The sequence below is a fragment of the Sminthopsis crassicaudata genome, chromosome 5, assembly GCF_048593235.1.
Source record: "Sminthopsis crassicaudata isolate SCR6 chromosome 5, ASM4859323v1, whole genome shotgun sequence".
NCBI lineage: Eukaryota > Metazoa > Chordata > Mammalia > Dasyuromorphia > Dasyuridae > Sminthopsis > Sminthopsis crassicaudata.
The window spans coordinates 37417821-37431171 of record NC_133621.1 but is presented as its reverse complement, the minus strand read 5'-3'; the positions used below and the strand labels follow the sequence as shown (position 1 = coordinate 37431171).

Below are 13351 nucleotides of genomic sequence, written 5' to 3'. Positions count from 1 at the left end.
CAAGAGCTAATTTGTAATTTAACGTAAAGTATAGGATTTTTTTTAGAAGATAAGACTTCAAGGGACTCCCCAAACCCTATTTGGAAACATAATGCTGTTTCCAGGATCCTTTCCCTTAAGATTGTTATTCAATTACATCTGACTCTTTGTGACCCCTTTTGGGGTTTTCTAGGCAAAGATTGGAGTGGTTTGCCATTATCTTCTCCAGCTCATTTTACACATGAGGAAATTGAGGCAGATAGGGTTAAGGTCATACTCCTATCTGTATCTACCTTGCTGCCCAACACAGGGAAGGGAGTTTGAACAAGAAAAGAGAAAAAGCGATGGAGAAGCAGTAACCTAGAACAGTAAGTAAACTAGCATTTATTAAGCTCTATTGTGTGCTATGTACAATGCAAGGACTATTGAAATAATTAGAATGATTTTATATCCTTTTTAAATTGATTCTATTCACATTTAATTGATTTTGTCTTGTAACTACCTAAGTCGTGGCTCTTTGTCTCTGAACTTAGTTCACAATTCAGTGGGCCTGTATGTTGCAGGTTAAGTTTAGCAAACGTACTAATTGCTGTTCTATTCTTATGTCAATGATGCCAGAGAAGTCTGATCCATCATCCCTAATCTTGCAGGTGGATCCAAATGATGACCATATCTTAATCATAATTGCCTGCCCCTCTTTCCCAATTTTCAATCAATCGTATTGTCTCCTATGCCTCAGCCATGTGATCAATTGTATTAATTTTAATCACTGATGATAAGTTCTTTTAATAAATTATAACTTGTTCCCCACCCACAAAGTCCTGTTTCTTTGTTTCTCATTCCCCACAACAATAAAAAGTGCTGTCTCCCTTATTTGGGATCTTAGTTTTGCTAAGGAAACAGAGGTCTTTTTTGTTGGCAAATTTGTACTTTACTAATAAATTGATTATGCTCAGAACTTTTGCTTCAGTTTACCTTAATTTTAACCATCACACTATCCAGAGTGGGCATCTAAGTGGCTCAGTGGTCCAGCAGTCAGGAAGATCTGAGTTCAAATCCAGCTACTTACTAGCTATATGACTCTGAGTGAGTCAATTAACCCAGTATGCCTCAGTTTCCTCATTTGTAAAATGAGCTGGAGAAGGAAATGACAAGCCACTCCAATATCTCTGCCCAAAAAAAAATCCTCAACTGGTGTCACAGAGTCAGACATGAGTAAAATGAATGAACATCCATTGGGAAATGGATAATGGAAACCCTGATTTTATTACTTGCTTTCTTTCATCCATCCCTACCACTAACTCCCAGTAAAATATAATCGCATGGATAACAGGGATTGTTTTTCATCTTGCTTTTGTCCCCCTAGTACTTAACCCAGTGTCTTGCATGCCATAGGAACTTAATAAATGCTTCTGGAATTAAATCAAGTCTGGAATGATTTTCCCACTATAGATCAGTAAATGTCAGCTACTCTTCTTTTGATGCTTCATTGTGGAGATGACCTTGAATTTTCAAGGACAATGGCAGTGGAATTAAGCTAAGGTGCTTGTCTGGGTCTAGTGATAGACTGTCCATCATCCGAGAATGAGCTTAGCTAGAGCCAGACAAATTTGTCGCCAGGTTGGCTGCAGGCTGATGGGTTTTCCAGCTATAGCAGCTCACAAAGAATGTCTTAAGATGGAAAGGGGCCACATGTATGTCAGAGGAGGAAGGATCCACACTGATGAAATCACACATCTTTGCTGCCCATGTCAATTAATTATCAACATCCAATCAGGTTGGAAGGTCCCACAAGGAGGGTTTAAATTAATTCTGATTGAGAAACAAATGCAAAAACTCTGAGCACCATAAGTGAGGGTTCACACCGTTTAACTGCTGACCCAATGACAGCTAGACAAGGATTCTGTGCCCATCCCTGGGCCTGACTCCACAGGGTTTCTCGATCCATCCTCCCATCATTCTTACCCTTGATGAATCCACCCTGAAGTGGATACCATGAGATATTTTCACTTTAACCTGCTAGCGGTTTCATTTTGTCTTATTATTTTTTTAAGGAATCCAAGGAGTTGTAGAAGCCTATCAGAGCTGCCTTCCTAAGCTACAACTCTATGGGCCGACAAACATTGCCCCTATCATCCAGAAGGTTGCCAAGTCTGCATCCGAGGAGACCAACACCAAGGAGGCATCGGTAAGGGCATCTGACCATCATACCTCTCCTATCCTGAGAATGAGTTCCCTGGGGAGAATCTTTCTATAAAATGAACTGGGCTGCTGAGACCCTGGATAATAAAATGTACCTCAGTTGCTTTGACTCATTCTTCTGCTTCTTCCCTTCATTCCTAGCAGCCTTCTTTAACTTCTTAATCTTCTCTTATTTGACTATATATATATATATATATATATATATATATATATATATATATATATATATATAGAGAGAGAGAGAGAGAGAGAGAGAGAGAGAGAGAGAGAGATAACTGAGATAATTATCCCAGATAATGAAGAATACCTCAAATGGAATTATTAATTGGAGTTAAGAACCTAAATGGTATAATCCTATAGAAATGTAAATACATCTTTAATAGCATTTTTTGAATACAGAAGAATGGTAGATTCCCAGGTTTTTTTCCCCATAAATCCTCTCTAAAGAATCTGTCTAATGGACTATTTCTGTATTTTACTTTATTATGTGAACCATAGTATGGGAATATACCAATGCAAGGAAGATATATAGAGAAATTAATCCATGGGAGAAATATGGCAGGAGGGAACACTGAGATGAATCAATGTTATATTTCACAGATTTTTTTATGTGAAAATACTGCTACAGGTGTGACTTGTTTTATGTTTTATTTTTTCTTAGTAGTAGTATGGGATTTACACTGATCCAGCTACATTTTCATACCCTATTCTTCCTTCAGATCAATAGAACCAATGGTCCAATGTCTTGTCAACTAAGGATATGGCTATAGTTTGTAACCAAAGAGAAGTTTTTCTTCCTGTAAAATGCTTTCAGATCATGAGATGAACAGGGTTTTTAAATTTTTATCTCCACAGTCTCCTTTTATGACTAGTTTCATTTTATTACCCATTCCACAGTGCTCTTCAGTTATGCCTTTAGCTAATCTATAATTTTTAAACATATTTTAGGCTCATGGGGAAAAGGGAGAACTAAGTAGCAAATTCACCTTTATGGTCTTTTAAATGCTTTCTTCCCCAAAGATGATCATTTTGGATTTTCAGGTGATGACAGATTTTTAGTTCAACTAATGATTCACTCTGTATATTGTGCACTACAGGAATATCGTAAAAATTATAATAGAGTTTGTTAGTTTCTTTTGGCAAGTATTTCTGTCAAGTATTCAGGATCCCACTTGGCATTGTAGGATATTTTTTAGCATGGCATAGGAAAGCTCTATGGTTTTGACAGAGGGAGGCACTCCCTCTACCAATAAATCTCACAAGCCATCTATGGCTCTGGTGATAAGAGGGGAGTCTGGATACTAGTTGTTACAGCACAAGTTGGCTGATTACTATCATTGTCTCTCCATCTCCTTCCTTTTCCTCTCCCAACCCTTTCCATCCTGAATACAGCAATATTTCATCCTGCTGATCCTGACAGACGGTGTGATCACAGACATGGCCGACACCAGGGAGGCCATCGTCCACGCCTCCCACCTCCCCATGTCGGTCATTATAGTCGGGGTCGGCAATGCCGATTTCAGCGATATGCAGATGTTGGATGGGGACGATGGGATCCTGAGGTCCCCCAAAGGAGAGCCTGTCCTTCGAGACATTGTCCAGTTTGTGCCATTCAGGAACTTTAAACACGTAAGCAGATTTTTCTTGGGAATTAGAGATACAAGGAGGGAGGGATAAAGATTAGGGGAAACATTATTGATCAATGTATCCCAGACGGACCTTTACAGACTCTAAATATGATTTTAGTAAGTTAATTAGCTGACTAGCTCAACTAGGTTCCAATTAATATGAATAATGAACCTCCTGAAGTGGCCGTATTATTGGCATTCATATCATTTATGTCTCTTGGTTTAGAATAAATATTTACATATTTTACATAATAATTAATTCAAATGTATGTGACTATTTCAAGAGATTTCTTATTTGTACTTTTGGGAACCTGGCTATAGTACTGTTGGGCATGAAACAGGTTTTAACATTGTCACTGTCTTCCCTGATGGTACAAACATGTTATGACAGCAGCCATTCTACCAAAACAGTAGATTCCTTGAGTTCCTGGAACCCTGGCAGGAATCCCTGAAAACCCTTGCTGGGATTGAATAGTTTCAAGAAGGTTTGTATAATTAAGCCCATTTTTTTAAAGGGAGTAAAATTAAGTCCACTCCTACAGATTTGCATCTTTACTAGCTATAAAATGCATAAAGATATTCTAAGTGAAATAAAAACCAAACCTAAGTAAGCAGTAATAATGTAGGCTCGTTTATTCCAAAGGATCCTAAACTCTAGAGTTGGGAAAGAGATCATAGGCCATTAAATCAGGGCCTTTCATTTCCCAAATGAAACAGGCCACAGATATGAAGTGATCTGTCCACATTTAGTACATGAATGGTTAGCATAAAGCATGATTCAAACCTACTTACTGTTCTTGCCGCTATTCTTGCTGCTTCTCAAGTTTAATTTGATCTCCATGGAGAGAGAGATACGGGCATGGTATATATGATGGCCACTTCATTAGTCTCAGTCAGGACACTTGGGTTCTATCCCAGGCTTGCTCTAAGGTAAGGAAAATAGCCCCCTCTCTGGGATGTCCCATCAATCAAGTGGGTTCCATTGAGGTCATTGAGGTTAATAACTGTCATAACTTGTCCCAATGTCCCAAAAGCTTTTTGGATCCTTATGAGGTGGGCTGGCCCTGATCCAATATACTCATCTTCCTTCCAAGGATTTTTATCATCTAAGTGTTCAATAATGATGTTTTATCCAGGGGACAGCTACAAGATACAGTGGATAGAGTGCTGGACCTGGTGTCAGGAAAATTCATTTTCCTTAATTTACATCTAGTTTCAGATACTTACTAATTGTGTGAACCTAGGAAAATCACTTGTGTGACTTGTTTGCCTCAGTTTCCTCATCTGTAAAATGAACTAGAGAAGGAAACAGCAAACCATTCAAGGATTTTTACCAAGGAAACCCCAAATAGAGTCACGAAGAGTTAGATGTGATTGAAAAATGACTGAACAATATATTTTTATCCTGGTCATGGACAAGGTCAGTTAGCACATGGCCAAGAATGGTCCACCAATCCAGTATCAGGCCTCTAAGGACTTTTTGTTCTATGTGGCCATTCACTCACATCTTGGTCCATTTTATTGTTCTGTCATTGAGCACTCATCTCTCTATCTTTTCTACAGCAGTATCATGAGAAAGACTTACAAATCACCTCACATGGGACCCATGCCACGCCAACCTGAGAATCTGGTACAATGAAAAGAGCACTAGCTTTGGTGTCAGGAGTCTTAGTTCAAATCCTACTTTTGGTGCTTACTGTCTATACTTTTGGGGGCATGTCTTGTCACATTTTGGGACTCAGTTTCCTTCTCTGCAAAATTAAGAGTTGGACCAGATGAGCTCGGTGATACCTCCCAGTTCTCAGTCTCGGGAAGGGTCAACCTTTTCCATGTAGGAGTCACAAATACACTCAGACACTTGCAACACTAAGGGTTCAAATGGGCTAATAACTTTCTAGTCCAACATTATCTCCCCTTTTCCCACCTCTAAAATATGGCACATAGATTTGGACAATGGGCACTTTTCCTATTCTGATAGGACCCTTCCTTGGAGGTGCATGAGAAAATACATTTACTTCTACAGATCACTAACTTATTGAACTGGCTTATCATAGCAGTGGCAGTCCAGTGATCACACCTTAGTACTTACCCCCTTTTATTGTATGTAAGTTCATGCCTAATGCTTTGGCAAGAAGAGAGTTCAAAAATTCAAGGGCATGGACAATTCATTCTCTAGGGACTGAATCAGTCTTGATTTAAATTGCATCCCAGCTGTCACATTGAGGGCTAATAATTAAAACTCAGATCTTCTGACAGACTTACTGTCTGTGTCTCTCTTCCTCTCCCTTTCCTTTTTTCTCTCACTCTCCCTTCCCTTTTCTCTCTGATTTGAACCTTTATATACATACATGTACTCACTTTTCTAAACTTAAAAATGTAAAGAAATGTAAGGCTCAAGCCATGATATTAAAGCAGAGAGATAAAAATAGAAATATGTTCCAGCAAAACTGGATGATGAGTGGTCCATTATCTCAACATCTCATCCCCCACTTCCAGGTTTTTACACACGCTGTCCCCCATGAAACAAACATTCTCTCTTCACTTTCACCTTTTATCTGGTTGTTTTCTTCTAACCTCAAATCAGGTTTTCCCGATTCTCTAATAGCTGTTGAACTTTGTATCCTTGAATTATGATATATTTCCTGGTTTGATTAGGTATTTTAATCCAATCTCCCAGACCGCATAGACTCCTTGAGGGACAAATATTAATAGACTTTTGTCTACCTTTCCCAGACACAGCCTAATACCACACTTCTCTCAGTAAGTATTGTTTAAAAGATATTGAATCAAATGGAACAGAGGTATCAAACATCTAGCCTACAACACTCCCAAGTATATCCCAAACCACATTAAAATGTAATTGGAAAGCAATGAACAAAATACAAGTATAACAAAATGTAGAAAAATGTTAATATGTGGTTTTCTGAGTCTACATGGGATGGCAAGGATCTGACATCACTGCCATAGAGACCCAAAATGGCATTATTGGATAAGTGAGAAAGACCTGCCCAGAGCCCTAGATTCTGATTCCCAGCATTTGGAAATATGTCAAACTATTGGTCTTTTCTCCCACAGGCGTCTCCAGCTGCACTTGCAAAGAGTGTTTTGGCTGAAGTTCCAAATCAAGTTGTGGACTATTACAATGGCAAAGGAATTAAACCAAAGTGTTCCTCAGATATGTATGAGTCTTCCAGGACACTAGCACCATGAACTTCTCCACACACTTTTACAGAGTTCTCAAATATTATTCCTGCTAATATTTAATATTCCTACTACTCCAGTACTTAAAAAAAATTAAAATAGCACGTTTTGGTGATTTTTAACTGACATTTTTTTCTGCATGTGTAGCCCCAAGGCTTGGATCTGTTAAGCAGTTGTATTGTTGAAGACTTTTTACGAAGAAAAAAACAATTACTCTTTACATTACAGCATGTCGCCTTGAAATAAAATGGTAACTGTATCTGTTTTTTATACAGGTTTGTTGAAATTTTGCTAAATTTCTTATTATCTTTACACTGTAAAGCATTTTGAAACATTTATTGAGCATCGATAACCAAAACAAAACAAACAAACAAAAAAAAAATAAAAACAAAAACAAAAAAAAAAAACTTTGGTTTTCTCTGCTATAAAGGATGAAAGTTTTTTTTTTTTCAAAATGGCAGATGCATGGACTGTATTTTGCATGTTTCCAATAAAAATAATACCATTTTGCAGTTGTTGTCTATGATTCTTCCCTGCCAAGATCGGTTTGTTCTTGCCAGGCTTTGCTTGGGGAAGGGAGTGACACACAGAGGCAAGATTTCAGGACGTAGCCCTGGGTCTTCTAGAAGACTGTGAGGGTTGAATAGAAAGATCAGCTCAAACAGGACATTTCTATACTGGTTAAGAAATGCACCATCTCTATACTAGTAGCAGAATTACCATAGCAAACTACAAAGGTTTGAGAATAAAGGAGGCTGAATCTACCAGGTTCACATTATAATGTCTCATTGCTTCGTTACTACACCTTTTACTATAGAGAAGCATGGCCCAGTCCTGTCCCCCATGTTACCTAAACTGCAGGAAGGGAGGGCTCCATTTTTATGTCAGCTCCTAGAAACAATTGTGTGGATCTCAATGGGCCTAGACAATTCAACTCATAGAAAATGAGGCTTCTAACAGGACTTCAAAGCCTAGATGGGGTAGCAGGGATCCTTTTGCCTCATTCTCCCTAGTTTGAATATATGAGGTCTCTTAAGTTGGTTTTGCTCTTTTACTCATAGTGCCAAATACTGTTTTAATATATTATCTAAAAGAATCAAGATGTCTGGGTTTGGGGATTGGGGTAATGCTTCCTTGATTTTTGATTTGGACTGTTTTTAGCCAAAAAATTTGAATATTTCATTTCTATAAGTCTCATGGTGTCACCATATCTAAATTTGAATCCCAGCTCTTCTATGAACCATCTATGCGATTTGGGGCAAGTCAGCCCCAAAAGTCAGGCCTCAGTTTTCCTCAACTATAAAAGAGACATTAAGATCTTATGGCCTCTGAGATCTCTTCCAACTGTATCTATTCCTCTCTTGCATGGATAGAAAGGGTGGGTGCTTTATAAGCATACAGAGTAGAAAGTTTAAATGCTTTTCTTTTGGAAGGATGAGGAAATAAATTTCAAGTATATATTAAGCATTGTTTATTATTTGTTGTACATGTTTTGGTTTGTTGGTGTTTTTTTTAATGGGTAAATCAGAGACCTTGTGTGACCTACAATGTCTTCATGGTAGCTCCTTACTCTGCAAATACATGTCAGCCAAATGCACAACATTTTGGGAATGATGGTGAAATGTTTGACTGAAAAAATACCATAAATATTTAAACTGTATTGTTTTATGAATAAATTGGGTACTACAACATCTCTTTTTAAGAGTTGTGTTCTTGTTTCTCTTTTCAAGGCAATTGCCTAGTGATAATGTAGGCCCCGCCTTATCACAAGTCCACCTGGCTCCACTACCACTGGGGCAGCCATTCCAGAGCCATGTCTCTAACAACATGGGAAATGCCAACTGCTCAGATGCTGAAAATCCTGGTTATTCATCTAGTTATCAATCGGTTTGAGTTTTGTGGTGGTTAATCCCAAACTGATTATAGAGTAGTGAGCAGCTATTTTCTTGATACAGATCGAGTTCCCAATTGAGCTGGGGTGTTTCTATGGCATCTCAAAGTTTCTATATGGTGAGCAAATACTTGCTAATGCATACTTGGGAAGAGTGTCTGAAGAGGATTGGATGGCAAAGTCGGTTACCTGTCTCCTGAACAAGGGCCTAATAATGGTGAAGGAGATATTACTGCTGTTCTTAGAGAACTCTCCTATCAAAAATCCAGCCTCAGACACCTCACATGTCCATTTTGAGGCAGTAACTAATATGGCATTTTCCCGCCAAATGAAATACCTTTCATCAAAGTGGTTCTAGTAGCTGGACATCCATCAGGGAATTTCCTAAGGACTTAGAAAAGTCAGGGGAAAAAATACTATAGCTAGATCACAGATTTATAGGTGAAAGGGATCTGAGAAATCATCGAGTTCAGCCTCCTCATTTTACAGATTTGCAAACTGAGGCCATGGGAGATGAAGTGATTTGTTTAGATTACACAGGTTGTAAGAGACAGAGCTAAGATTTGAGCTTGGCTCCTCTGATTCCAACTACAGCTTTCCACATGCTTCTTTATCATAAGGAAGGATGTTAAAGAGGAATCCCTTTGTCTCTGGTTGAAATGACAGCCAAATCCTATCTAAAACTTTGAGTTGCTCTGATTCAGTGAACATTGCCATCACAGAATAAAAATAAGAAAAAGATATCATGAGCAAAGAAAAATTCATCCCTTCACAAGGCAAACCTTTCCACACCACCACTAACTAAGCCAAAATGCAGCCACTTGGGCAAAGCCACAATTTCCCAACATTACATCAAAGTCCTGATGAAAGAATTCCAAGAAAACACTATTTAATATAACAAAATTCAAATGCAGAACAATGGGGTTAGGCCTTTAGAGTCTGCTAATAAAATTGACTTGTAGCTTCCACACTGTTGGAAAAAATTAGAGAATGTAATCATTATCTTTGTCCCTGCCTGTCTCTACCCCACTCTCCTTGCCTTCTATTCTTTTTTTTTTTAAGTTTTACAAATTCTCTCCTTCACTCCAACCCTCCTTCCCCACTTCTCAATTTTCACTGGTCCCTTTATGAGCCACTGAGAACTATTTGGGATCATATGGACAGGTCAGGTTTGTAACCCTGATGTATGATCACAGATGAATACAAAGCTCTTCCTCTCTGATCCCAAAAAGGTTTAGGATCACCTCTAAGATGGAATCCACCCATAAACACTGCCTGTAAATATCCAAAGGATCTGCAATGTCCTAAACTTAAGGTACTCCTAGTGTGGGAACTCCCTCCATTAAAGATTGGCAATTCATCTATTATTTAGTTAATAAGGGGAACACAAAGAAGTGATTTAGTAGTCAGATGGCAGGGTCTAAATGCAGGCCTTCCTGACATCAAATCTAGCACGCTTAACTCTACAATTTGGCCTCTTGTCCCCTGCTACTACTACATGTCCATAAGGACCCTTTATCTATATATTTTGAGGTCTGCCATAATGCCTAATTTCTTGCCTAAAAAAAGATGGCATGTGGTACAACTCAATTGCATCTGTTATAAATATGGTCAAGTTTAATCCAGGGTATGCTTTTTTGCATCTGTCCCATTCCCTTTTCTCCATTTATATTGCAACAGACCTAGTTCAGGCTATCACCTGAATTATTAAATCACTAGGATACTGGGTTATGAAAATAGTCTCCTCATTGATCTCCCTACCTTCGAATTTCCCCTCCCAACTCAGGATTGCTTCCAGTCTATCCTGTCTACCTTCAGATGCCAACTGAATCCTCAAAGCAGTTTGGCCATTCCAGACCCCTGCTTGAGAAACTTCAAGGATCCCCATTTACTTCTCTGGTTGGCAGTTTGAGCCCTTCAAATCTGTCCCCAGCATCTCCTTCCAATCTTATGGAGCATAACTCCCCTCCATGCACTTGGTTTCAGCCAAACAGGCTTATTTGTTGTTCTCATGCACAATATAACATTGCCCTTCTCCCTGGGCCTTTGCCCTACCTAATAGTAGTATTCATTCCTCCTTTATCTCCATATCTTTTTGCAATCTCTCAATCCTTTCAAAGCTCAGCTTTGAAACTCAACTCCTATCCAGAGGCACTCCTTAACCCTCTGATTGCTAGTGCCTTTCTGCTCTTACCCAAAATCACTTGGGATCCATTTTCTGTGTATTTTTGATATTTTTGTACTTAATTCTCTGTAATAGTGTTATTCCCCTCCAGAGAATATAAGATCTTTAAGAGGAGGAATTATTTCATCCCTTCTCTTTGTATCTGGGCATTCAACAGGTCAATGAGCAATTATCCATTGCTCAAGCCACTTGTCTGATGTAGTAGAGAGATAATATTTAATACTTATATAAGCTTTAAGGGTAACATAAAACTTTACATATGTACTACAGGTATTATTATTCGTATTATAGGTTAGGAAACAGAATCAGAAGCCTGTAGTCCCATAGTTAGGAGCTTGCAGAGGCAAGAACAGATCCCAGCTCTTAAACCGTACTTTCCCTCTTGAAACTTGAGATATAGATGGGCCTCAAGTATAACAGAACCTTGTGAAATTAAGGATTGCATTTCAGGTATAAGTAATTAATTATAACTTTAAAACTATATATACACTGTAATTAGGACCATTCCCTATATGAGAAGGCACTGGGACAGTGAATACAGAGTAGAATAAAGAGTTAGAAAGTACTGGATTTTAATCCTTCTTTGGACATTGCCTCGCCATGTGATCTTGGACTTCACCTCTCTCCATCTTGGTTTCCTTATCTGGAAAATGAGGGTGATAACAGCACCTACTTTAGACGGTTGAAGTGAGGATTAAAGGGGAAAAAAAAGTTTAAAAGCTTTAGAAACATTAAAGCCCCATGCAAATCTTTACTCTGATGATTATCCTCTTCTGGCTGCAGCTTACCTTCTAACTTGTCACCATTCACAGGAACAGCTAGGACACCATTATTGCCTCCTAGAAATTCACATCTCAGTGCAGCTTAAAACTTCCACAAACTCCTTGTGATCTTCCTGGTTCCAAATGGGATGCTATCTCTCCTTGCTAAAATGTAAGCTTGGATTTCTGAGGGCAGAATAAACACTACACATTCCCTCCAAACAACTTCAAAATAATATCTCAGTTATATTCTGTAATGGTCAGAGTGAGACATGCTTAAAACCCAACACAGCATAGTAGGTCAGAGAGAGAGAGATCTCTGACACGGAGGAGGAGGAGGCTGACTCAGAGCTTGTATGGGTGCAAAATCAGTGGAGGTCTTGGTGGTGACAGGAGCAGCAGCAACTTTGGAAGCTCTAAACCAGAGAGAGAAGAACAAATCATCAGAGGGATCACAGGGGACTCCCGTGCAAGCACTGGGCAACATACCCAGTACTGCTTGGCAACTACTCACTCCATTGCCAATACCCACATCCAGGTTACACGTCAAGGGCAGAAAAGATCACCCAGTCACAAAGGAAAGGGGGCCCAGAGGAGCAGGATCAGTGGTAATCCCAAGAGATCAAGATCCTTTCTGGGACATACATCAGAGTACAGGCCAAGAGGATAGTAACCAGACTTTTTCCCGGATCACGCTACCTTGGAATCACCAAAAACTTCAGAACTCGTAGAGCCAGATCTGAAAACTGCACTGCAACAAAGTCCGAAGCTTAGGCTGTGTCCCTCCCTAATATGTCAGTCACAGAGCAGAGCCCAACTTTACCATGAAGTTCAAGTCAAAAAACAGGCTAGAAAAAGGGAATAATCCAAAAGCAACCTGACCATAAAAAGCTACTATGACAATAGGAAAGATCATGACACGAATTCAAAAGACTGATGCCAAAACAGCTAACAGCAAAGCCTCAAAGGAAAAAAAAAATTGACTTGGACACAAACCCAGCAGGAATTTATGAGAGAGCTAAAAAAGCTATTTCTTTTCTTTTTTTCTTTTTTTGTATTGGTGGCTTTATTCCTTCTAAACAAGCATATATACATGGGAGCACAGGTAGAACAGAGACAGACATGGTTGCCCTTTGGAGGTGAGATAGGATGATATAGATATCTACATAAAAGATCATATACCAAACATATAATTTATATTTTATTACACTCAATGGGAACATTCAATAGTACCCTTTTCAAAAGGCAAATTTCTAATATTTTTAATATTAAAAATTAGCTAAATACCCAATTTCTCTGCTATTTTGGTCTTAAAGTCACTTTTTTCCCCTTTTGGATTCAGCATTATTTTCCCCCAGGGCTCATTTATTTTCTCCCAGACGTGATACTGTTAATTCCTCATTTAATCTTACCTTTCCTGAGTTTCTTACTATCTACCTGATGATGGAAGATAGCAAAGTTCTTCCTTTCCCTTACCCTTACAGTTTTTTTTCTGCTGACAGTA

The 13351-nt window shown here is 38.7% G+C and overlaps 1 protein-coding gene and 1 long non-coding RNA gene across 5 annotated transcripts in view; one reads left to right on the top strand and one right to left on the bottom strand.

Moving 5' to 3' along the window:
• CPNE4 (copine 4) overlaps positions 1-7267 on the top strand; it is a 419473-nt gene extending 412206 nt beyond the window's left edge. For all 4 annotated transcript variants that reach the window (XM_074271064.1, XM_074271065.1, XM_074271068.1 and 1 more), the window contains 3 exons: positions 2034-2167; positions 3574-3810; positions 6885-7267. In XM_074271064.1, the coding sequence (XP_074127165.1) occupies positions 2034-2167; positions 3574-3810; positions 6885-7019 (506 nt within the window). In that variant the 3' untranslated portion in view covers positions 7020-7267. The remainder of the gene's footprint in view (positions 1-2033; positions 2168-3573; positions 3811-6884) is intronic.
• The window catches only part of LOC141544666 (uncharacterized), a 58072-nt gene that overhangs the window by 35473 nt on the left and 9248 nt on the right, over positions 1-13351 (bottom strand). The window lies entirely within an intron of this gene.